The 25,858-nt window shown below is 38.6% G+C and overlaps 1 protein-coding gene across 1 annotated transcript in view; it reads right to left on the bottom strand.

Annotated features, from left to right (window-relative positions):
* Positions 1-2,900: 2,900 nt before the first annotated feature.
* The window catches only part of NUBPL (NUBP iron-sulfur cluster assembly factor, mitochondrial), an 86,711-nt gene continuing 63,753 nt past the window's right edge, over positions 2,901-25,858 (bottom strand). The window contains exons 8-11 of the mRNA XM_062622975.1: positions 25,135-25,220; positions 17,866-17,986; positions 12,329-12,411; positions 2,901-3,833 (exon numbers count right to left, since the gene is read on the bottom strand). Of these exons, the coding sequence (XP_062478959.1) occupies positions 3,771-3,833; positions 12,329-12,411; positions 17,866-17,986; positions 25,135-25,220 (353 nt within the window). The 3' untranslated portion in view covers positions 2,901-3,770. The remainder of the gene's footprint in view (positions 3,834-12,328; positions 12,412-17,865; positions 17,987-25,134; positions 25,221-25,858) is intronic.

Genomic DNA, 25,858 nt, shown 5'->3' with positions numbered 1-25,858 from the left:
GGGAACCTGGTGATATTCCCACTGGCATAAGATTCGCCCCTTCTTTACTCCCTGTTTTCCCTGTTGCTTGCAGCATTTGGTTTACATTAGGAGGCCAAATAATAGCCTAAATAAAGTTCACCAACAAACCAGTAAGCAGCACCTGCCTTGGACCAAAGCCTGCTCTAATCAGCACTAACTGCATCAGAAGCAGCAAAGACCCAACAGGGAGTTTGAGTAGGTCTAGATGAAAAACATATAGTTACTAAGGGAAAAATAGGTCTCTCATATCTTCACCTGCTGCACTGGATCCAAGTGAGTCCAACTAATTTGAAGGAAGTTCAGGATTACAGCCGTTTGTTAATATACTGAAGATAACCTGCTTCTGGATTTTTTTCTCTACATTGTTATTTCATCACCATGACCACCAGCTCAACTAAAACCAGTTCTAGTTTAAACTCGAACTAGTAGAGCAAAACTATTTGCAAACTATTTTCTTCTCTTACCTTCAAATAACAATTAAAAATTTTGTTGTTGTGTGAAATGTAACATCTGAAAGATTGCATAAACCGCTGTCTTGAAGGCTAAACAGTTCACAATGACGTGAACACAGCAGGAAAGATTTTATCACAAAACACTTCACTGATGCAAACAATTCTATACCCTCCTTCAGTTTCATTTTCATCAAAACCAACACTTCTGAAAGCCAGGAAATCCACTGTGTTAAGACCCAGCCCATATGTTCCTCATCCAAGCGACAACGGAATTGTCTGCAAGCACAAGAATTGGATTCACTAGACAAAGGGCTACGTCATGAAAGTGAAAATAACTGACAGTGACGCGAGGTGATCCTGGGAATCTTGCTCTTAACCTACAGAGGAGGCAAGCTGGGACTGATGCTGGCCTCTGTCACCACTCCTGCCTGCTTGGCCCCATGCCCCACAAGCCTTCCTCGTTCTTTCTCTTCCTCTGTGGGATTTTGCAGTGCGTTATCTGCAGCTTGCAGTGCTACAGGCTTTAATAAATCTGTGCTGGTAACCCATGATCACAGTAATTTTGCAGTAAGTCTCCGCTGCTCCCAAGCAAAGAGCATCTACCCCTAGAGCTCAGGAAAGCCAGGTCCTACTGTTAGGATTAGCATTTTTAGAAAAAATGTACTAGTACATGAGGAAATATCACAGAGATGAAAGTAAAATACTGGAGCTGACAAAAGCAAACAACACTGTGTGTCAAGTCTATAATCTATATTTATAAACTATGGTTAAATGCCACTGTCTCCTGCTCAACCTCCAGCTGATCCAACCACCACCACCCCAATCCACTAACTTGTACCAGTGATTTTATGAACTGTGATTTGATTTCAAACCTAGTATGTTGGCTAGAATTCATTAATATGTATTTAGCAGTGTACTGTATAATAATAATAAAAAAAGAATGTATTTCTATAACATTAAGTAGCAATAACACTGTGTCGATGCCCTTCATTTCCTCTGCGGGGGACGGGCTGGGAAACATACTTTTTCACCCCTGAGAATAAGGAAAGTAAAGCAAATGTGTTCTCATTTTAAATTGGGTTGACTATTGCTATCCTTGAATGCTGAAGTGTCCTATCTATTCTGTGCAATTATGTGGGTTTTTTTACTTACTGACAATTTTTAATCAATAAATCAGGATTCACCAACAACACTGCAATCCTTCCACAACAATGTTAATTACACATGAATTCTCAGATTGGCTTAGAAAAAAAAATTTAATCATTATAACCACTTTCTGACAAAGGCATTCAAAACAGTTCTGCAGCTGAAAGATTCAGCAGAGCAAAACTGCAGTACTTAATTAAAAGGAAAAAAATGTTAAAAGGAGTAAAAATAAAAGGACATTTGAAAGGAAATTTCATCCCTCAACTAACCCAAGAAATAATGAGAAAGAAAAGAAAGGGAAAACAACCAACCATGTATCTGTATACTGATTGTTCACCCAGCCTGAACATGACCTGGGTGTCAGAGAATGATTCAGAAACTTAAGAGAACAAAAATAATAAATACCTATGCTCAAAAGGTATCACAGTCTTTTAATAAAACAGGCAGGTATCCCATTTTTTCCACTGAAATTTGTCATTATACTATACCAAAACCACCACTTAGATTTACTTAGATACACATATAAGCAATTACAGTATATAAAACAGAAGTGAATAAATAATATGTGTAGATATAAAACAATTAAAAACCCAGGTAAGTTATCAATAAAATATGAAAGCACAGAATACTAAACCAGCTTTAATTTTTGTAAAATATATCAGAAAACTGAAAGAAAGTGAATATCCACGTCAATTCTACAGGCATGGGATAACATGCTACTGAAAAAGCCGAACATTGATATGAGATCTCATGGGAAGGGTGCAGGGGAGAAGGTTCACAGATTGACTTGACGCAAAAAATCAACAGGTTTGGACTGTATAATTTACCTGCTTACAAAATCACCTAAGCTTGAAATTCAATCCATAATTTATATCCATCTTTCCCGTGTAAATTTTGGGTAAATATTACTTAAATATTTTTAATGTAAAGGTATACCACCTTTTTATGTTGTATCACTTCAATAAGAAAAAGCAACTATATCCAAAATTATGAACAAATAATTGAACTACAGGGAAAATCTTGATCCCACAGAGGTCAACAGCAGAACTCCCTAGTACAGTTAAATTCCCAGTGTGGTACGGTTAAGCTGTGTGCTTAAGATACCCATTCTTGATTATGTAAATCAAAAAGCCTAAATGTCAACTCAAACACTTAATTGTAAATGGAAACTTATTCCCTGAAGGCATGTTCTTCCACTTCCACACACTAACACAAAAATAAAGATTGAAGAAATATAAGGCAATGAAAAAAAAAACAAAAACAAACCAGGAGGCCACGCACTTTGAAGACCACATTTTTCTTTACTTCAAAAATATCTTTATATTCACATTCCAAGTTGCTGCACTATGACAGGAATATGCAATCATAAATTTAATTCATCTTGATCATTTGCATCCCCTAGCAGACTGAGCTCAGGCACAACATACAGCTTTCAGTGAAGACCTTGGTTACCAGTCTTCTGGCTGGGTCCATTATAATGCAAAGCAGTCAAGAAATAAGCCTCAGGGTCATGAAATCCGTTCTCCACTAAACTTGAATTGACTCATGATCAAACATTATTCAATAATGGATGAATTTGCTTAAGATCCACAACAAGAACTCTTCAGAGTATACATGGATTTTTTTTTTAATTCTCTTTAAAGATGAACACACAGAAATATTGCAGTTATGTAACTGCATTTGCTTCTTCAAATTTTGCAGAGCTTAAGGTCAGCTTGATAGTTAACCCAGTAAAAAGCTGAACCCAACTTGACAAAAATTGAAGTATTACAAATGCCATTTTTTAAGCAGGAATTATGCCTTCGCATTCCTCTTATCATTCTGGTTGGCTGGAGTAGCTGTTTTTCATTCTTGACCTTAAAACAGGACACACGTGAAAAATGTACTTCATCCCGTCTTGCTTGATGATGTTACAATCCAGCAGTTGAATACTGTCTATCATATTTTGCACATTTTAATCCTTTTGGACATGCCCAAACAATGATTTGAAAAACAGTAAATATCACAATAGCAACTTAACCTCTGGTAAATTAATTCCCAAAAAAGTTCTTAGAACTAAAATATGGCATCCACATTATTAGGTAGCAGGACTCTTCTAGACTGGTCACACCAAAAGATATGCTTTTTTGCTAAGTTTCAGTGATAAACACTTCAAGCAGGAGGTACTGGTAGTCGTCTTACTATTTCCATAGCTATCTTTAGATAGGCTTTAGCCTGTAAAAACAGAAACATATGTTTAGCACCTTTCATTTTCTATAAAAAGGAGTATTTTACATCCTGTTAGATATCTGTTCTTTTACACACTTTCAAAGAAGCAACAAAAATGTTACAATAAATGGGTTCAATTTAGCCAGTTACGTGTTCAGGAAAAATGATGCGTTAATATATAAAAGAAGTACAAACATTATTTAAAACACTGGCAGGGGGCTGTAAAACTTAACTTTGGTACTACTCTGAGAACAGAACTTGACTAATAATCTGTCTGAAACAGCAAGCAGAATCAGTAGCCTTCTAGAGAGGAAGTGTTGAGAAGGAAGGAGGCTCTTTAGTCCCATGGGTACTATTAATTATAAACTTCCCTCATCCTGAAGACTGAGATGCACTTGTGCACAGAACTGAGATAGAAAATGAGAGAAAACAATGATTTTGTTTTGAAAAGAGATACAATTAACTTATTACAGCCTAGACCACGGGACATCATTTCCTATACAGACATTAAAAGTTACTTTCAAAAAAAAGACATCTTTGCAAAAGACTGAAGCGGTTACTGGAAAGAACTAATTCCTCAACAGTATAGCAGATCCTCCCTTTCACACCAATCTGTAACATCTGGAGGGCAGAAAAGCACATAGCTGCAAGACTGTCAGGGGCAACCCTAATACACATACTTCTTTTAACATCTCTAAAAACATGACAAAGATAGGACCCTGTTCAGCCTAACATCAAGCATTCACAATTTTAATGTCAAAAGACATGTATAAAAACACTGCCTAAAGTTCAACACAAAACAAACCACAAAAGGGAAAAAATCCTGTACCAAGCTTTAACAACTTGTAGTCAAAATGGAACATGCTTTTTAGAAAGGTCTCCAATCTTGATAGACAGACTTTCAACCAAAATACTATCTTCTTGCATATGTGTGTATGTGCATACATATATATCTTGTACATTGCTTCCAAGGTTGATTACTTCCATTGTTAAAAATGTAGACCTTATCTAAATTTGAACTTGTCATGTTTCAATTTCCAGCTGGTGCATCACGTTCCATGCGTGCCTAGTACAAGAGAAACCCCCCCCCATTACTCAGCTTGCTTCTACTTTGTTAAACTGTAACCAAGCTACTTCATCTTACCAAGTAACTCTGCATATGAAGCCCACATGGACAACTTTCCATTTTATTAGAAGAAATCACCAGAATATTCCCTACCATGCTGATCTGTCCTGTCCCCTGAGGCACTCTTAGATGGCGCTGACCTAGAGTTGGAACTTGTATCCTTAATGAGCCTTTAAACAGCAAGCAGTCTGACAAATGCCCATGACCAGAGCTTGAGGGGCAGGAAGAGAAGGTCTCTCTCACTTGGAACACCGGCACCCACTGCCACTGCACTGGAGCAGGTGGCAGCCTTTTGCAGGGCCAGGCACCCCTATAACATGCCTCCTCTCTTCTAAGGTATACTCCTGGCTTGTAAGGTTTTCTTTTCTGGCACCCCCAGCCTCAGTGCCTCACAGTCTCAGCGCTTACATCACCTTAAAAATGAAGTCAAGTAATTTTCTGAGTTGGTAAGGCATGCAGACTCCAAGCTAAGATTGTTTTCTCTCATATGTTAGACTTCATGGCAAGAGCTACAGAACTTAAATCACAAGCATGAAATTCAAACTATTCCTATGGGTATAATTGCAGTGCAGTTGGGTAGCACAGCTGCGCCTGTGTGCAGCACCCACCATGCTTAGCTATTAATTCCCTGGGTGATCTAGCTACTCCCCAGCTAGCCACCTGCCTAGATGAGATAACGGACCAATCTGAAATAAGGTGATTGACTGAAAACAAGCTGCCTATGCAGTTAAGTATTTGACTAATTGGTGTAGGAGTGCTCCAGCTGGGAATTTTGGACTATCTTGAAGAGTCCTGCAGACAGCTCCCACTTTGCACAGATCAATTTTTGTGTTTTAATAAGTCAATTAACAACTTGCATGGAAAATCTGGCCCCTTCTAGCAATGGGCTGGGCTGTTCCTGCTCCAGAGCTCACCAGATAGTACAAAGAATTAAAAATACACTGTATAAATTGTTCCTGTAGATGCAGAAATAGTAATATAGGAGAGTGGTTTTATACACAGTTAAGATAGGAGCTATTTTGCACATAAATCAAGATAACCAGCAGCAATGGATCATTCATACTCTCTGGCAGTCATACAGGACCATGAACTAGCTGTACTGCTAAAACTGAGCTGAATAGCAGTTCAGGGAGTCTCATTCGATCCAGCCAAAGACAGCACTTGCACATAGACTTCCATAACCAGACAGACAGCGACCAGTCATCCTGCTTGGGAAACTTGATGGCTTGTGTGTTACCCTGTGTCAAGATCCCAATAAACTATATTTTTTCCCCAAAAAGCAGGCACTGTTAATGAGTGCCTGGGCAATGACTGCACAGTGTACACTGACTCTCATTTGCCAAGTGGCTGATCTGTCACTCCAGAACAGGAGGTTCCTGGTACAACTCTTTTTAGCCAGCATGCTAGCATTACTTAGCCCTGCTGTTAGTGGCAATCCATCTTACCTGCTAAGCATACTTTTTTTTGTTTTCCTAGATCACTACTTTATACATCGAACAGACCTGTATCCCATAAATGTCCTCACAGAACATTATCTGTCTAATAAAATCAACTGTTTCAAGCCTCAGTTTCTTATAGTTGAACAAATCATTCAGCTACGAGTGAGAACCCATCAACATATATGAAAGGTCTAAATGGAATCTCAGTGACTCAATACACCTTTTACTAAATGCAACTGTACTAAATAGTTTCTCATACTCATGATCTTTTCAGTGTGGCATCTGGAGACAGAGCACAGCTCAGGTCAGCTGTTTACCATTACTAAGCGAAAGAAGATGGATTGCAACTTAAAATGGAAACGGGTTTTATTTTCTTTTTGGGTGGAAAGCCACAGGATAAAAAATAAAGGATGAGTTCTTATCACTCACAGTCATAGGATAAAAGTGAACTTTACAGATCAGCTTTTCCTTTTGTGGTTTGGAAGCTCTAAATGAATGGTTTATACACTGTCTTTCTGAAAACAGTTTTTTGCAGATAACTTATATATTTAACAGTAACATACCAGTTAGCTGGAAGCCAAGCATTCTCCCTGCTTCAAGAGGATGAAGGAGAAGGGCACAGGAGGTCAGAATGCCCAAAAAACAGACTTGCTCATTACAGGTGCTGCCTAGATAGCGTCTGAGAGCAGCACTGCAGAGGGCAGAGGCAGAGGTGGAAGCTGATGTTCAGAAAGTTGAAAGAGCTGGATAATGGCTGTGTGAGTGACTGTTCACCTCTTAGACACTGGTACAAACACTGCCAGAAGAATGCAGCATTCTTTAAATCTCAGGACTGAGAGAACATGGTAGATGACAGCACAGATCATGGAGAAGGAAATGAAGAACTTGTAATGAAGTTCATCAGGAAAAGGACTGAAAAGTCCTACTTAACTTAAATAATCGGAACATCCTCATTCATTACTGTCATGGAGTAATAGACATGGGATAGATTTAAACTGCAAGCCTTTTTATTAGCTCAACTAATTAAGCACTACGGTAATACTAGAGAAATGTGAGCCTTTCAGTTATGGCATTTCATTCTCCCTAAAAATCTTACCCATGAGGGAATTATGCATCACTGCTAAGACTACTACAAACTGATCATAGCTGACTGCCCTCTTCTTATGGATTGGCCTGGCTTGACCTGCTAGTCTGCCTTTCACTGAAGTGCATCTTAGCTGGCAAACAGCTTGCTATAGTGGCTTTCAGTGTCTAGTGCAATGGCCATGCAAATACAGAATAAAATTTACCCATCATCAATGTCAAAACAAGTAGCTGATACCACATTTGCCTTCACCCAAATCACTGCATACAAAGAACTTCAGACCAGCAACTTTGAAAAAGCATACTGATCACATCACTTGGTTGTGAGTCAAGTACATTACAGAGTGTAAACCCCAGTACTGACATGGTTTCTAACTTCTGTTTGTGACTAAGACTCCAAGACTATTAAGATGCTTTATCCAGACCAAGGGAAAATCTATGCAAGTCCCAACTATCTGGAATATCAAATGCTGTGGATGTTAATATACCTGTAAAGAAGGATAAGGTATTTAGGTCCGCTGAAATGAGCTGTTAAGGGCTTATAGTTTATTCATTGCTAAAGGAAATTAGCAACCATAAGCAACTAATCTAACAGTAACTATCACAAGGACAAACACTAGACTTAACTACCATCTGCATGAGAATAATGATAGGTGATAGCTTCTGTTCTTATTAGCACTCTCTTTGCTCTACCACAGGTCATTTTCCAGCTCAATCAGATTTTTAAATAGCTTTAATTTCCATAGAAATTGCTTGTTACTTTGACATAACTCCCACTTTCAGTGCACAACCGCAGCTGCCCTCAGAAGAATGCGTTTTGCTATGGTAAACTCAGAAGGCACTAAAAGCATGAAGATAAATACAGCTTTAAGCGAGCTTCCACTTCAGATGAAAGCTTCATGTCACCTACAGAAATTCTTGTTTACTGCAAGACTCCCCAAGTCCTTCCCACTTTGTCCTCCTCAGGGCAGTTCTATAAGATTCTTCTTTGCATGTATTGGCAACTCCTGCCAAGCTTCAATGAAGTCTCAGCCCAGACAGGCGACTTAACAAGACAATAAAAGTCAATCTATAAATTTCAACATGAAATGGAAGAGATGAGTAAGTAAACTGGATACTTCCTGAATCTAATACCTAAAGAAAAAAAACAAAACCAATCCAAAACAATCCTTAGTGTTCATGGGAAATTTCCTACTAATCCTGTATGTCAGCAGTTGCAACAGCCATGCCATCATCTGGGGGAGCCTTAGCTCGGAAACACTGCTAGGCCCGAGGTGCCATTATACATGTGTATCATTCAGGCGCTATTACATACATCAAAAAAGACATCCTGCCCAGAGAACATGCTTAAGTAGAAGAGTGCAATTCAAATGCAATATAGTAACATCCTTCAAACAGACTATCCTACCACTCAGCGCTTTCTTCAGCAGAAGAAGCATAAATGAGGGTCTGATGATTCATTGTACTATCTACAACTTGAATGGAGGATTTGAACCTACAAATACCAAATGTTACTGTAATCATTCAAAGGAAGCCTTGACGATAAAGCATACTATAAATCACCTATCATGCAGCCTTCTTCAGGGTTTGCTTTCCTTTTAAAGATATCACACTCTGGAGAAACCACTCTCTAAATGGAATTATTGATGATAGCTAAAAAACAGAACACATTATTTGCTACCATTACTCCAATTTTTCTCCCACTTGATTTTTACTGAACAAGAGGGTAAACTCAAAATGTTTTTCCTTAATACATTCCAAATGCTTTCCACAACAATATTTGGCAAGAAAACACTAAGGAATTGACTATTTCATATTTCATGGAATTTGGTTTTGGTTTGTTTCCTTTCTCCTTATATTTTCTGCCATGAGGGCTATCTCTTTAATAATGGGGAAGAAGGTGAAATCTAAACTGCTGTCTTGGATACATTATCCCTGCTGAAACACACAGGTGTATCATCTTTTTTTTTTGTTTGTTTTTAAATCTCATTCCAAAGTCAAGAAGATGACAGACAACATCTACTGCTTGCCTCAGCCTCCAGCGTATCTCCTACCTGAAACGTGTATCCCAGCAAAATTCCCTAGGTTTTAGAAGGTGAATGGACGTGCTGGCACAGCAAAAGTATTTTATACTTGCTTGAGCTGCTTCTTTATCTAGAGACAGATGGAAGTTTGGTGCTGAATGGTCACAAATAACCTATTTGTTCTAGCAAGGTATTAACAAATCCACTGTGCCATCAAGACTGTGATATACTCAGAAGTTTATAGCAGCAAGTCCTCACAAGATAACCACCAACTGTCCCACACCTCTCTGGGTTTTATGCTCACAGACGGAAGAGTCCTTCAGAACCTCTGCTTACCTTTTCCCCAGTATTAATGGAGAGGTCACTGGGCATTTAAATTCATTTGGTGGAAGAATGACTCCACTGCAATTAATCATGTTCTACATCTCTTGCTGTGTTTCTAGCCCTTTTATCCACAAGTTTCATGATGTCTCTTTCAAACATCTATTTTCCTGCTGCTTCCTTATCATGATCCCTAAGAGATTCCCCTACATCTGAGCATGATGAATTCTACCTAGTTTCAGCAATTCATTTGTTTTTCCTATTCTGCCTTTCTCTCTACTGTTTTCCCTATTCTATGATTTTCACAGTGTTCCTGATTTCACTTTACTAGCCTTTGCTCCTAGAGATCCTCTTGTATGTTTGGGTGAGCAAAAAAATGAAGCCCTAGTCAGCCAATCCACCTCCACAGCTTGATGAAGGAGAAGAATGCTCTCAAGACTCCCAATTGTCTCCAGAAGGGGCTGGTAAGTCCTCACTGTTGATTAAACGAAATTATTAGCTTCTTGTAAAGGATCTTAGATCACTCCCACTTGCTGCGGTGTGTTTGCTCTCTGGCTGTTAGTCAAGTCCCTGCCATTTAGGCTAGTATGTGACTACAGAAATACCCTGTTTCTATAGCACATAACAGTTTTGTCAATGAAGACAGTTAAGAAAAAGCCACAACTTAAAAAACTGACAGAAACACTAATGTAGACAATGTTATACCAAGAGCAAAATCATTTTACTAGCAATGTTTATTTCTCCATGGGGACTGTCTCAAGCTTCACCAGAAGAGAACTCTAGCCATTAAGCTTCACAATCCTTAGCTATATAGTCAGCCCTTTCTTTAAGTAGATGAGTCTTATTTATTCTGAGCATCCCTGAGGAAGAACTTTCTAAGTGTCAGACATGCACAATTTTACAAGTAATTTTCTTTTTGGAAAGGTTTAGTTGCTTACAATTTCCTTGCCAGTCATGAAAAAGAAACTTCCTTTTGCAACCAACTACATTTCAGCTTTAAAATAACGAATTTAGACAAGTTTGCTTACCCATTTTAAAATTCCAATATAGAGTGAGAGGTTTACTTTTATATATCAGCAGGGCAAGTTGAACACCATGGCAGGTGTATAAGCAAAAAAAAAGTATTATCTAAGATTTTAGAAACACCCTTTATTCTAGTCATGACAGAGCTGCGAAGGTGTGACAGCATGCTGGGTTTCTCAGAAGTCAGTCAGTATCCTTATTCCCCAGTGTTTGAATCTGCTAGGTATTATTTCAGTTCTACGATTCTGTATTTGATTTGTAACTGTGTTCCAACAAAAACAGCACAGAATTTTCTATAAAAAAACCTCTGTAAATTTCAGGGACAAGAGCAGAGATAATTTCAGCAGCTCTGAGCGTATTGTTCTCTACCTGAAAAATTGTGATTGTTCATGAATGAGTAGCCAGGATTTTAATTGATTTGAGAAACATGGCGATGGGTGTCATGTATTAGCGACATGTGTCATGTACTAACGATTAGAATCTGACCTTATATGACCTCTCCCGTCATCACTTATGTGCTAAGAAAGTATTTTTTCTTTTAAGTTATAAAAGACCAACAATAATTTTCTCGGTCTTTAAAATGAGAAGCAAACAGTGGAAAGGAAAAGAATATTTCAATACTCACCTAGCAATCATGATGTTAGAAAGGTTATCAATGCTAAAATGTACCTACAGTATATTCTACCTATATATATAATTGATTCCATTACCTATTATCAGCATTAACCACTTTTTTTTAAATGGTAACATCTAAGCAGCAGTCAAGAGTGAGGCTGCATCATACCACATACTGTGCAAACACAATGGGGCAGACAACACCCTGTCCTACAGAACCCAGAAGACAAACTCCAGCAGAGGACAAAGAAAATACTAGCCAGGAAAATCTTACTCTGTCAATGTTAATGAAGTTTTCTATGAGCAACTGTTTTTCTTTACAGACATGCATATTTTACGTGCACTGCCTCGACAGCTCGTATTTTCCTTTGGCAATAAAATGCTAAGATAAATGCACCTAAAAATCCATTTCCTCTTGCGTATAAATTGCCCCACTTCCTGCTGAAAACAACCCAGGTTCTGACAATACACAGATTTTGTTCCAAATATCTCTGGAGGACCCTTTGACAGTTTCCAGGCTCAACTACCAAAGGCCCAAATGACAGTTTTAGAGGACCTACATTAGCTGCAAGGTCTCCTGAGATTTGACACTGACCTTCCTCTTCTTGGCATGCCAGAACCTGGATCAAACCTTCACTATTCTGAATGATTCAGACTAATTAAACAAAACCAAACCCAAAGAAGCAGAACGGATGACCAGCATTCCAAAGTGAAGGGCCCGAGTTACCTGCTGATACTACCACTCTTTCACTTTATTTCCCTAAGTTACATTCCGATACATGTTTCTTTTCAAATAGCAATCAGAAGAAGCATTCTCAATTTTTTGCAGGAAGGCTTTTTGCTGTTTTAAGTGCAGTGCACCAAACTTACAGCATCACTTTGGGGCTGCGAGATCACCACAGGCTGTCCTGAATCACATGTCTCCCGTATATTAACATGCAGTGGAATGTCTCCTGTATCAAAAATACCAAGATACACATATGTGGATACCTAATATTTCTTAAATGTTTCATTAAAATACGCCTTGAAGCAACATGAAATCAAATTCCAGTTTGGTATATTCTTTGAATTACTTAATCTCAAAAAACTAGCATTTAAAATGAAAATAGGCTGCAGTACAATTTCTGTACATCCATAATGATTAATGCCAAACATATTCTGTATTTTTTATTCTCTGAATAGGATGGACCATACTTTAGTCATTTATTAGAGAAGACAGTTTGCTTTTTTGATGTAATAAATAGAAAAGCACAGGCTGAGATTTAAATTATTTTGCATATATTAAAAAAACTGCTTGAGTGTCAGGTAAATGCTTAGCATGCATCTCACTGTTCAGCCAATCTTCTCCATTGTATCTTTTTTTCCAGGGCTGTTTTAAGATTCTAATCACTGTTCAAATACTTTTTTGAATACTTAATTTTGAAATAATAGCATTTGTTATTGTCCTTATTAGGCTCTGGATCCAATTAAAAGGTAGACAACTATTCACTTCATTCTTCTTTCCAATAGGAATCTTCTTTATATTCTGTTTTCATAACAAGCACGGAACTGTCAGAGAGGAAAGGAACACTCTAATGGAGAATCAATTAGCAGCCCTATTCCATTCTGAAGCATGCTTTCTGAAATAGTTTTTCAGCACTACAGAAAACTTGGAATTCCCACGTTTAGTTCATTGCTACATAGGTAATTATGAAATGACCTGAAAACCAACTTTTCTTTTAATGGAAGATAGAGCTACATTTTAGATACAGAGAGAACAACCTACCTTAGTTCAATCTTGACTGGTCTCAGAAACTGTATGTGTCTAATCATACACTTAGCAACATTTATTTAACCCAAACCAAAGCCGGTGTAAATCACTGAAGTTCAAATTGGTCAGAAAAAGAAACGTTAAAAAAAAAAAAAAAAGAAAGAAAGAAGACTGAAACAGCTTCAGAGATTAAAAAAAACACACCACACCCCCCCCCCCGAAAGCAAGCAGCAATACAAACAAAAGCCCAAACAAATAACAAACACAAAAGCTGTAGCTCCATCACTGAGCTGAATCTTTGAAAAACTTCTCTTGACTTGTAATATGATGAGTACACTCCATTTCCCTCAAATTTGCTTCTTACTTCAGTCATGAATAAACTTCTTCAGGCATAAAGTATAAAAGTCCGTTTATTTATTCATTACAAAATATATTTAGGGGGGCCTTTAAAAATTGTTGGGGAGTTTTGTGTGGTTTGGTTTGGTTTGTTGTTTCTTTTTTTAACCTTAGACATTCTTAATAGAATAACAGAAACTTTGAAAATCTCCCAGGAGTTAGTTCCTGCCATTATTTCATGCAGCAACTAATTTTGACTTCTTCCCTGAAGGATGGTTTGTTAATGAAAAAACACTTCTTCACTGTCAGCTTAATAACAATCTCAGAGACTTACAAGAACTTACAAAGATGCACTGGCACTACAGGAACATAACAGAACTTGTATGAGCAAAAGTGCAAGTTAGAAGTTTTTGCACTATTCACTACAGAATATGATGGTAACTTGACACTGTACTTTTTTCTGATACTAACAATTATTGCTGACTGCAATAAAAGGGTAAGTGCTGAGAATAATTTGAATTCATTGTAGGAAGTAAAAACTAAAAGAATATTAGAAATCTGGGAGTCATTGTTGCTGGTTCTATTAGCAGATGCAGTTTAAACTGTTATGAAGTGCCAAGGTCAGGATGGAGTAAGTACACAGAAATTATCTTAGTATTATGTACATTAATGGTATAGCTTTATGGTGACAGTTACTGTCACCAAACTAAAAAGAAAGCCTAATAGGGGTATTTCAGAGACAGGGAAACAATCAGCAGCACAAAGTCTTTCTCACAAACTCTGGCACACTTTCTTTTATGTAACAATAAAAAGATGAGACAACCAAAAGTACGTGAAACAATGAACTATGTAAAAAGGTTCACTGGCAACTGGTAATTGTCTTCTGCCATAAACAAAAAACAAAGGAGGTATTCAGTAACATTAAAGGCAGCCAATTCTGAGCAAATAAAAGGAAAATACTTTTCTATCCTGCACACTGTTAGCTTGCAGAATTTGTCAGATGTTACCATGTGAAGTAAAACCTTGTCTGTTCTCTCTAGAGGACTAGGTGCTTAGTTGAACAAACAGAACAGGCACAGGTGCCGCACAATATAAGCAAAATAAACTTAGAGAATTAAAGATATAGAAGTAATAATTTAAGTATGATGCTGGCTTGACTTCATGAACGAAGATTTGGAAAGGGCTTTACTCACTCTTACTATAAGCACTCTGATGACTAAAAAGGCCAATGTGGGATAGGCAAATCCAGTTACAAAAAGCACAGCGAAAGGTCTCCTTGGGTGGTATAGGCGAGGCACAGTTCTTTCTACATTGTCTTTTCTCCTCAAGACTAATTCTGCATGTGTTCTCAAAGGAGACAATGGCGTTACGTATGGTGTGTCTCCAAGCCTCTCGACTGGAGGCCAAGGTGGGCCACTGATGGTAGTCAATATGGCCAAGGCTGAGGTATTGTTTCAGGGAGTCCTTATATCTCTTCTCTGGGGCAACTCTCTTGCGGCAACTGGTGGTAAGTTCACCGTAAAACACAATCTTAGGGAGATGGTGATCCTTCATCCTAGAGACGTGCCCTGCCCAGCACAGATGCAATTTCAGCAATATGGCCTCGATACTGGTGACCCCTGCCTGTTTGAGGACAGTAACATTTGACATAGTCAGTCCAATGGATGTTTAGAACTGTACGGAGGCAGCACTGATGAAAGCGTTCAAGGAGTTGCAGGTGATGGAGGTAGATAACCCATGATTCAGACCCATAAAAAAGAGTAGACAGTACAATGGCTCTATAGACACTAATCTTTGTACTTTTCTTCAGGTGTTCATTGCACCAGACTCGTTTATGGAGTTTTCCGAAGGCTCTATGTGCCTTTGCTATTCTGTTATCTATCTCTTTGTCGATCATAGCATCTGAGGAAATAATGCTTCCCAGATAGCTGAACTGCTGAACTGACTTAAGCTCTGACTCACCAATGGTAATGTGGGGATGATGATAATCTTCTTGTGGTGCAGGTTGGTAGAGAACTACTGTCTTCTTCAAGTTGACTTCCAGCCCAAAAAGCTCAGCCGCCTCCGCAAAGCAAGATGTTAAGTGCTGCAGAGCTGCTTCTGTGTGGGCAGCAAGGGCGGCATCGTCAGCAAAAAGCAGTTCATGGACAACGTGATTTAGGGCCTTAGCTTGAGCCTTCAGTCACCTTAGATTGAATAGGCTACCATCAGTACGATATTGAATATAAATGCCCTTTTGTTCGTCGAGGTCTACCGTAGCCCTCTGGAGCATCATGCTGAAGAAGACTGTAAATAAAGTTGGTGCTAGAACGCAACCTTGTTTCACACCATTGGTAACTGAGAAGGGCTCAGAGAGTGCAACACCATATCTGACTTGGCCTTGCTGATCCTCATGTAACAGAATAATCATTTTGAGGAACCTGGCAGGAGAACCTCATCCTTCCAAGATCGGTCACAGGCCTTTTCTGCTCACAGTGTCAAAAGCTTTGGTGAGGTCAATGAAAGTTACACAGAGCTCCTTATTCTGTTCTCTACACTTATCTTGCAGTTGTCTGAGAACAAATACTTCTACTAGCTCTGAAACCATGCTTTCGGGTAGAAGTTCTTCCACAATAGCAGGTACTAATCTGTTCAATAGTATTCTTGCAAGGATTTTCCCAGCAATGGAAAGCAGAGTTATACCTCGGTAGCTTGAGCAGTCTAACTTTACACCTGATTGCATCACGAAAATCTGATGGTAGTTTACCTTGTTCCCAACAGCACACACTTAGCTTGAGAAATTTTGCGTGAAGTGCTCAGCCTCCATGATTCCACATTTTGGGTGGGATTCCATCGACCCCATCTGCCTTGCCAGTTTTCAAGTGCTGTATAGCCTTAAGAGTCTCTCCCATGGTAGGGGCTATACCCAATTCGTTTTTCACTGTATGCTGTAAAATGTGCTGGATTCCTATGCCTTGGACTACGTGGTTAGCACTAAAGAGTGTTTGAGAATGTTCAGACCAACGATTCAGGATTTTATTATATACATACTGTTAGTAAATTCTTTAGTGTTTTGGGCAGAATTCATACAACATTGAGAAAAAACTTCCACTTGGGATAGATTAATGTAAAATCTGTACGCAGCAATTATTATAATACCATACTATGTAATGGTACTATCCCTGGAAGGAGGAGTATACTAATCAGATCAAGTACCATAATTCTAAATTTAACCCTTGTGGCATTATTCTTAATCTTAATCCAGTCTTTCACCAGCAGTCTTAAAGTAAACTTCACTCTATTTTTCTTCATACATCTCATCCATCCCCTGCTAAACCTGTAAATCTCTCACATCACTCCTAATTAAATGCAATCACGATCAGTTCTGGCCTCTTAGGGAATAACAAAAATCATCTATGGACCAATAGCACGGCACATCATTTGTGCTTGTATACCTAAATGCATGTTTGATTCAACGGCTTGAAGAGGATTTGCATCCATTCACATAACCTAGGGCTGCAGAAGTCCCCCTGGGCTCTGATCACAACTCATTATATACTCAGAAAACTAAAAGATAGCCCAAAAGCATGTCTTTAATTATGTGTTGCCTTGCTATCTTAACTTTATGTCAGACCTTGATGTTTCTGTGTTGATCTTCCTAAATGAGCTTCCTGGTTCTTTTTAATGAATTAGCTATGGAAAATCATTGAGATAATTATAGTAATACATGGAAACGCATCATTAGCACATGCAATTATCCCATTTACCAACTTAATTACGCTATGTTACATTATGTGATTTTTTTACTGTCAGCACAGGTTGAAATATGCCTTTTTAAAATAGCAATGTTTATTTTAAAGATCAATGTGTATTTAAGCTTATAGGCATGCCAGATTGTTTAATCATGGCTAATTTTTGTTTTCAATAAAGATAAATATTCTTTTGAAACAACATTTTGCAATTCAGCATATTCTTTTAATCTCAACACTTAAATAAAATCCTTACAGTCTGCTTGCTTCCATACAAGAGTCAAGATATCTTCATATGGGCATAAACCCCACTGTTTTAAAGGGACTGCGTTTCAAATTACCATGTTTATTTCAATATGTAACGACTCATTTCATTTCAATGAAATACATGAAAAAGCTCCTATTAACAGAGTTTAGGTCTGTTTTACAAGATCAAATAGAATTCTTCATTATTGGTAAAAATTTTTGTATGATCAATAACATAATGAACTTCAGACAAACTAGGATTACACAGTTACATACTTCAGTTAATGCTTCCCTCATGCACACAAGTATTTTTTTCTTCAAAAATAAAACTGCTTCTATATTCTTACCTAAAATATCCAATCCAAGGGTTTTTGCTAGATCTCTTACACCATCAGCTCCAAAAATGTGTGTCTCATGCTTACACTTGGGACACTGGAAAACACTCATATTTTGAATCAGTCCTAAAACCTGTTAAGGAAAGGAATGTTCAAACTTGGGATTCAAGCATCGGCATTTCCATTACTCATGTCTGACAATAAAGAAGAGGTTATCAGCAACAAACTGACAAAGACTACTCATTTAAAATGATAACTAGTATATATATGTTCAATATATATAATTAGATGCATTAGCATCATTATCATTAGCATCTCAGTTGCGCTATCATTTTCACACTTATACCTCTCAAAGATGAACAAACTTATTTCTAACAAAAAGTACCTCTTGTACAGACCTATCTTTCCAAGAACTCTCCCTATCAATATTTCATTTTTGAACTATGAATACTGAAAGAATTTTCAATTTGTAATTTATAGCTCTGTAATTTGCAGTTTCAGGAAACACAAAACAAAAACATACCATTACAAGAAACTACACAATCAGACATGCTTTTAAGATATTTTTGCAAGTTATCCTGTAGGGAAATGTTTTCAAAAAGGCCAGATTTGTTTTTGTTCTGAAGAGCAGAAACACATTAAAGATCAAACAAAAGAAATAATTATGTGAAACTAAGTGGCAAAAACCACAGCATAAATACACATGTATTAGGTACCTTTCTGTTGATGTCAAGTGGTCAATCAACATCATCCTTGCAAAATATGTCCAAAGAAAATTTGCCCAATCATGCACACAAAAATCTTCTTTCACAATGTACAATAATGCTAATGATAGCATTGATCTCATTTTATTCACCTAGTAAACAAAACTGTTCATTGAGGCAGGGCAGGATTTCTCAAAGTGATGAAAATGGCATTCATGCACTACAGAGTAAAAGCTTCTACCCATCTGCTAATCAACAGAAGACCTGCTTTACAAAACTCCATGCACAATATTACACTTGAAGATCCATGTTATCTAGATATATCACACTATAGCCAAGTTTTAAAAATACGAATATACATTTCCAAGCACAAAAAGCTGATATTTACTTTGTAACTTTCAAATTTCCCTGAGCATTACAGTTTTGAGCTTGAACAAGCTGGCCTGTTTATTAGAAGAGTAACTGTCCTGGGTTCAGCAGTAGCACTCATTTTTCCCCTTCTTGGTAGCTGGTGCAGTGCAGTGTTTTGACTTTCAGCTTGGGAACAGAGCTGATAGTGATGTTTAGGTTTGGCCAAGGACTTTGTGAGCCTCATGCTCTGCCAGGGAGGAGGGGAGGCCAGGAGGAAGCAGAGACAGGACACCTGACCCAAACTGACCAAAGAGGTATTCCATACCACAGCACGTCATGCCCAGGAGGTAACTAGTTAGCCGGAAGGGCTGGGAGACTGCAGGGTTGGAGGAGGTATAGGTCGGAGCTTGGTCGGGCTGAGGGGGGGCAAGTTATCGGTCGGCTGGTGCTGAGGTGTTGTATTCTCTTCCCTTGTTATTTCCTTTATCATTATTATCATTGGTGGTAGCAGTAGTGATTTGTGTTATACCTTAGTTACTAAACTGTTCTTATCTCAACCTGTGGGAGTTGCATTCTTTTCGATTTTCCTCTCCGTCCCTCCGAGAGCAGGGGGAGGGCAAGAAAGGGGGGGAAGTGAGCGAACGAATTACCTGACTGGGTTTAAACCACGACAGTAACATATCCACTATGCTAAAAAAGCATATCTAAAAGGATATACCAGTGTCCAATGCAAACAACATATATTGTTATTTAATTGTGAATGTGCAACTTTTAGCAGCAAACCCAAAAATAAAAAAGTATGTTATTTTTAATATCTTAATAAAGATTTCCTTAGATATAAGCTAAAAATGATCAAAATATGATCATGTGGGTTTTTTTGTATACCACCATAATGTGCACTTCTAAGAGGTCCTTATGTAAAACTTTTAGAGGGTTTAAAGCAAGGAACATTTTAAGAAACAGTAACAGTAATAAAGATTACCTACTTTCAATTTAACACCACAACTTTCTCCATTTTCTACTCTCTGGGACTACCAGAGGAGCAAGAGGAACATATTTCTGTTCACTAGGATGTTATTACAAGTAATTTTCTCATACAGTTCTTAAACTAAGAGACATGAAATACTACACAGACAAGGGCATAAGGTGCAGGGCAGGTAAAAAGAGCTCTCTACCCAACTTCAGTGCTGAAGTGTATTTTTAACACACATTTCTGCAGATATATTCACGGGCAGAAGAGAGTTCACTAGGATCTCCGGAGCTTTTAAGTCTACAGACAAAGTAATAGGTCTTGCTAATAAAGTCAGTAGTAACTCTCATTTCCCTGCTCAAATAACTGATCTGGAATACCTTCAAAGCAGCTGTTCATGTCTACACAAACTATCCCACAAGAACGTGTGAATCCTATTCTAGTCCATGGTGAGTTCCTTTCCCTGTACGTCTCTCAGCAAACTTGGTTCAGTAATGACATGAAAACTAGTATGATGAGATGCACCCCAAACAGGAGCTAAACTATGGAAGCAGAGGAGAGGATAGTTATAATCCATGGAACTGAATTTCATTTAGTCAAATTGTTATTTTAAATGGTGAAGAGACATCTATCAAGAAACTACAGGAGAAGAAGAAACCTTTCATAATGAATAATCTACACGCACAGTTTATGAATGTTTACCTGTTCCTTATGCTCAACTAAACTTCTGGTTACAACAAATCATGCCAAGATCCAAAGAGACTACCTTTTAAGTTACAGAACATACAGCAAGAAAATCAATGCCCTCTGTCTTTAATCAAGGAGACAATTCCTGAGAAACCCACAAAAGTCATTCACTGTACTTGAGGATGGATGGCACTGAGGTTGGGACTCCAACTTGACACGGGCTGAAGTGATCTGTTACAGTTCTGCATCAACTTCCTATGTAATCATCAGTCAGACACTTGGTATTTTAGTACTTCAAGTAAAGATGCACAGCAGTATTTATGTCTTCCTGCCTTTCATCTTATAACGAGCAACTTTTGGCTCTAACATCCGCTCACAGTATGAAGCCATAATCTTGTCTGGGTACTCTGGATGCTACAGAAATACCCGAAAGTACACAGACAAATAACCAATTTTAGTACATCTGAGAAGGAAATACATAGCTTAGTTTACACAAGTAGTTTTTCTGAAACCTGTGAAATCCACAACATAACCTTCCAGTTCCAGGAAACTACCAGAAAAGTTACAGATTTAACTATACTCCCATCTTTTTCCTTCCGGAATATGACTGACAAGACAAATCATACTGAGCTGAACTCAGTTTCAGTAGGTGAAAATAGGCAACTTTTTCCTAGATATTCAAAGTTATTCACTTTTTTTGTCACCTGCCTAGAGCAAGCCTCTGGGATTCATAAAAACGATAGGCAAAATCACATAACGGGAAAGAATCCTGAAACTTGTTTCGACAGAAGTCAGTATCACTTTGTGAACTCCTTCCTTACCAGGTGTGCTCCACTGCACAAGAAATGGCACTCCTCTTTTAATGACTATATCCTAAGACTGAAAATAAGACTTTTACATTGTACTCCTGGTTCTAACACTGACCCTCATTGCCAGCTTTTCGTTGGTTCCTTCAGTCATTCTACTCTAATTCCAGTGCAGTAAAGGACAAGTTAACAATTGTGACTTTACTGTGATAATACTACACGTCATTTGAGACTCAAGGGTGAGAGGAAGATGGTGTATGTATACCTGTATGTACAAGGGAGAGACTCCGGTTCATTAAATATAAGCAAGCATATTCAAAGACTCAAAACTCAGCAACCTATAGACTTCCTGATTCTTTGAAAAGTAAACTCTTTGCAAGCACTTTTTAAAGATTAAAGATTTTAAAGATCAGTCAATTATACAATCAGAATATGCACTTCTAGCACAGTCCCACAGATTCTACCTCTTTGATGTAAACCTCAGGTTTGAAGTTGTCCATCAAAAATGACTTAACTGAATTTTTTTTGGATCCTCAGATTTTGTTGACACTTAGAAATGTAATATGTAGGCAGGAGCTGCTTTATACTGGAGTAAATGATACATCTGTACTGATGTACATATAAGCTTAAAATAAAACAAAGCAGCATCATGGAAAAGGTAAGACCTGATGACTGGCTGAAGTGCACTCAGCATCTGTCACAACAGCTTTGCTATGGTTTTCATTTCATTTAGAAAGATCTGAAAATTTCAGCAAATCAACATACATCGTATTTAATTTCTTAGCCACCATTAGTCATTAATAACAACCAAGCCTATCCTAGAATGCATAATATTCAGAGAGGCCATTCCCTTCTAAGAACACTGAACAAAATAGACTTAGAAAGAAATCTTGGTCATGTCTCATTAAATAAAAAGGAAAATCCAGCAAAATACAAACCTGAAGACAGTTTTATCTCTGTTCAGGTTAGTGTGCTAAAATTTTGCATGATTTTAGCAAACCCAAACATAAAATCTAATAAAATTCTAGTAGCAAATGGTAAGTGCTACTGTAGTTCCATTTTGGTGCAAATATGCTTAAAGAATAGCTAACAATAAGGAATTTATCAATGCATTTCTTTTGTTAAGCTATTCTGTAAACTAAAAAAGGAAAAAAAAAACAACAACAAAAAAACAAAACAAAACAACCCCAAAACCAATGCAAAACAACAACAACAAAAACAACATCCCAACTAGAAGGAAGTGCAGCAGGAGAGCCAGGAGACCTCCTTGGATGGGTAAGGAGCTCCTGAGGAAAATTCAAATGAAAAAAGAGGCTTATAATAAGTGGAAGCAAGGACAGGTGGCATGGGAAGAGTACAGGGATGTTGTCCGGGAATCTAGGGACCAGCTTAGGAAAGCTAAGGCTCAGTTAGAATTAAACTTGGCTAGGGGTATTAAGGATAACAGGAAGGGATTCTACAGGTACATAGCAAATAAAAAACAGACTAGGCAGAATGTAGGCCCCCTCAGGAAGCTCTCAGGAGAACTGGCTACACAGGATTTGGAGAAGGCTGAGGTTCTGAATGACTTCTTTGCCTTGGTCTTCACTGGCAAAGGCTCTGACCAAACCACCCAAGTCTTGGAAGGCAGACGCAGGGACTGTGAGAATGAAGACCTCGGGCCCACTGTAGGAGAGGAACTGGTTCAAGACCATCTTAAAAACCTGAACGTGCACAAGTCCATGGGTCCTGATGAAATCCATCCGCGGGTCCTGAGTGAGCTGGTGAATGAAGTTGCAAAGCCGCTGGCCATCATATTTGAGAAATCATGGCAGTCAGGTGACGTTCCCGATGACTGGAAAAAGGGAAATATAACCCCCATTTTCAAGAAGGGGAAAGTGGATGACCCAGGGAATTACAGACCAGTCAGTCTCACCTCTGTGCCTGGCAAAATCTTGGAGCAGATTCTCCTGGATGGCATGCTAAGGCACATGAAAATCAACAAGATGCTTGGAGACAGCCAGCATGGCTTCACTAAGGGGAAATCCTGCCTGACCAATTTGGTGGCCTTCTATGATGGGGCTACAGAACTGATGGACAGGGGCAGAGCAGTTGATGTCATCTACCTGGACTTGTGCAAAGCGTTCGACACTGTCCCACACGACATCCTTGTCGCTAAATTGGAGAGACATCAATTTGATGGATGGACCACTCGGTGGATAAAGAACCGGCTGGATGGCCGCATGCAAAGAGTTGTGGTCAATGGCGCAATGTCCGGCTGGAGACCAGTAACGAGTGGTGTCCCTCGGGGATCGGTGTTGGGACCGGTCTTGTTCAACATCTTCCTCGCTGACATGGACAGTGGGGTTGAGTGCGCCCTCAGCAAGTTTGCTGATGACACCAAGCTGTGTGGTTCTGTTGATACGCTGGAGGGAAGGAATGTCATCCAGAGGGACGCTGACATGCTTGTGAGGTGGACTGATGCCAACCTCATGAAGTTTAACCATACCAAGTGCAAGGTCCTACACCTGGGTCGGAAAAATCCCAGGCACAGCTACAGGTTGGGCAGAGAAGAGATTCAGAGCAGCCCTGCGGAGAACAACTTGGGGGTGTTGGTCAACGAGAAACTTAACATGAGCCGGCTTCAGTGTGCACTCGCAGCCCAGAAACCCAACTGTATCCTGGGCTGCATCAAAAGGAGTGTGACCAGCAGGTCAAAGGAGGTGATACTGCCCCTTTACTCTGCTCTTGTGAGACCTCACCTGGAGTATTGTGTGCAGTTCTGGTGTCCTCAACATAAAAAGGACATGGAACTGTTGGAACAAGTCCAGAGAAGGGCCACGAGGATGATCAGGGGACTGGAGCACCTCCTGTATGAAGACAGGCTGAGAAAGTTGGGGCTGTTCAGCCTGGAGAAGGCAAGGCTGCGTGGAGACCTCATAGCAGCCTTCCAGTATCTGAAGGGGGCCTATAGGGATGCTGGAGAGGGACTCTTCATTAGGGACTGTAGTGACAGGACAAGGGGTAACGGGTTAAAACTTAAACAGGGGAAGTTTAGATTGGATATAAGGAAGAAGTTCTTTACTGTGAGGGTGGTGAGGCACTGGAATAGGTTGCCCAGGGAGGCTGTGAATGCCCCCATCCCTGGCAGTGTTCAAGACCAGGTTGGATGAAGCCTTGGGTGATATGGTTTAGGGTGAGGTGTCCCTGCCCATGGCAGGGGGGGTGGAACTAGATGTTCTTAAGCTCCTTTCCAATCCTAACTATTCTATGATTCTATGACAGTCACAGAGCCCTTCAAATGGCAAAGTAACAATTAGGTATATGCGTATCTTCCAAAAACTTAAATTTCTTTCCTAAAATATACTAATGTAAGATTTTTTCCACATTTCAAGAAATTTTAGATTTTAACCTCCAACACATACACTGCTGAAGAGAACACATAATGAGGATATAGTAAGACAGTATAATTGGAAAACACACAGTGTTTTGTAAGATACTCTGTTCATCAGCCTGATCCATTCCATGAAAGAAACTGACTTAAAAGAAACCAAGTACTACTACGACCTTGACCTGAGGACGTTCTTTCCTTTCTGTTAAAACAAGTTCCTGATACAGATATAACATGTATTGTAATCCCTATTTTTCAAACAAGAATTTATGAAATTCATCTGATTCTTGAATGGCTTGTTGACCTAATGCAGTATATGGATTAATTTTATTACAACCTTTTTTTTACATTTTGGGGATACAATCTACTAATATATTTAATATAGGGACTTACAGGCACATGAACTTTTCTAAACATTTCAGCTCCTTTGCGTGCATCCAATAGAGCCACATCTTGTGGAGTGGAGATGATCACAGCTCCTGGGAAAAGAAAACATGAAATACCATTAAAATGTGTATCATAAATTATACTGTTAAATATTTTTACTATTAGTACGTTACCAAATTCCAAGTAGGCACACATTTATATGCCTTTTTTTTTTTTTAAGGAAGAAAATGATGCTACATTTTTTTATTATGCAGTGACCAAAATCACTAACAAATTATGAGAAATATGAAGAGACAGAAATTATTTAGATATTTTCAGTTTAAGTTTTCTATGTAGAAACCACTTGTATTTTCCAAATGAGAAACTGACCTAGCTGTCTTATGACCATTAATATAAAATAACAATGAAAGACACGGTTCACATGCTGACATGTTGCAGAGGTGGTACTCTGGGAATATCTACACAGTAGCTGTCCCACATGATAGCTGTACTTGAAAACTTCTGATTTAACAATAAGCCTTGTCCTAAAATCAAGAGGCAGCTGCCTGTGATCAGACTGCTGCTTTCTGAACCTACTACACTTTCTGATACAACTACTGACAGGCACAGTTTTGAAACGTTACACTAGACACACCACCAGTGGGTTTGTATGAATGATACCACAAAGTAAGAGGCGAAATCTTGCACACTTGCACTAGGCTTGAAAAATACAAGTACTGCTCACTGTTCA

The sequence above is a fragment of the Pezoporus occidentalis genome, unplaced genomic scaffold (genome assembly GCF_034315485.1).
Source record: "Pezoporus occidentalis ecotype Australia unplaced genomic scaffold, CSIRO_AGI_Poc_V1 ctg108, whole genome shotgun sequence".
NCBI classification, from domain to species: Eukaryota; Metazoa; Chordata; class Aves; order Psittaciformes; family Psittacidae; genus Pezoporus; species Pezoporus occidentalis.
Note: the sequence above shows the minus strand (reverse complement) of the source record. Positions and strands in the feature narration are given on the sequence as shown.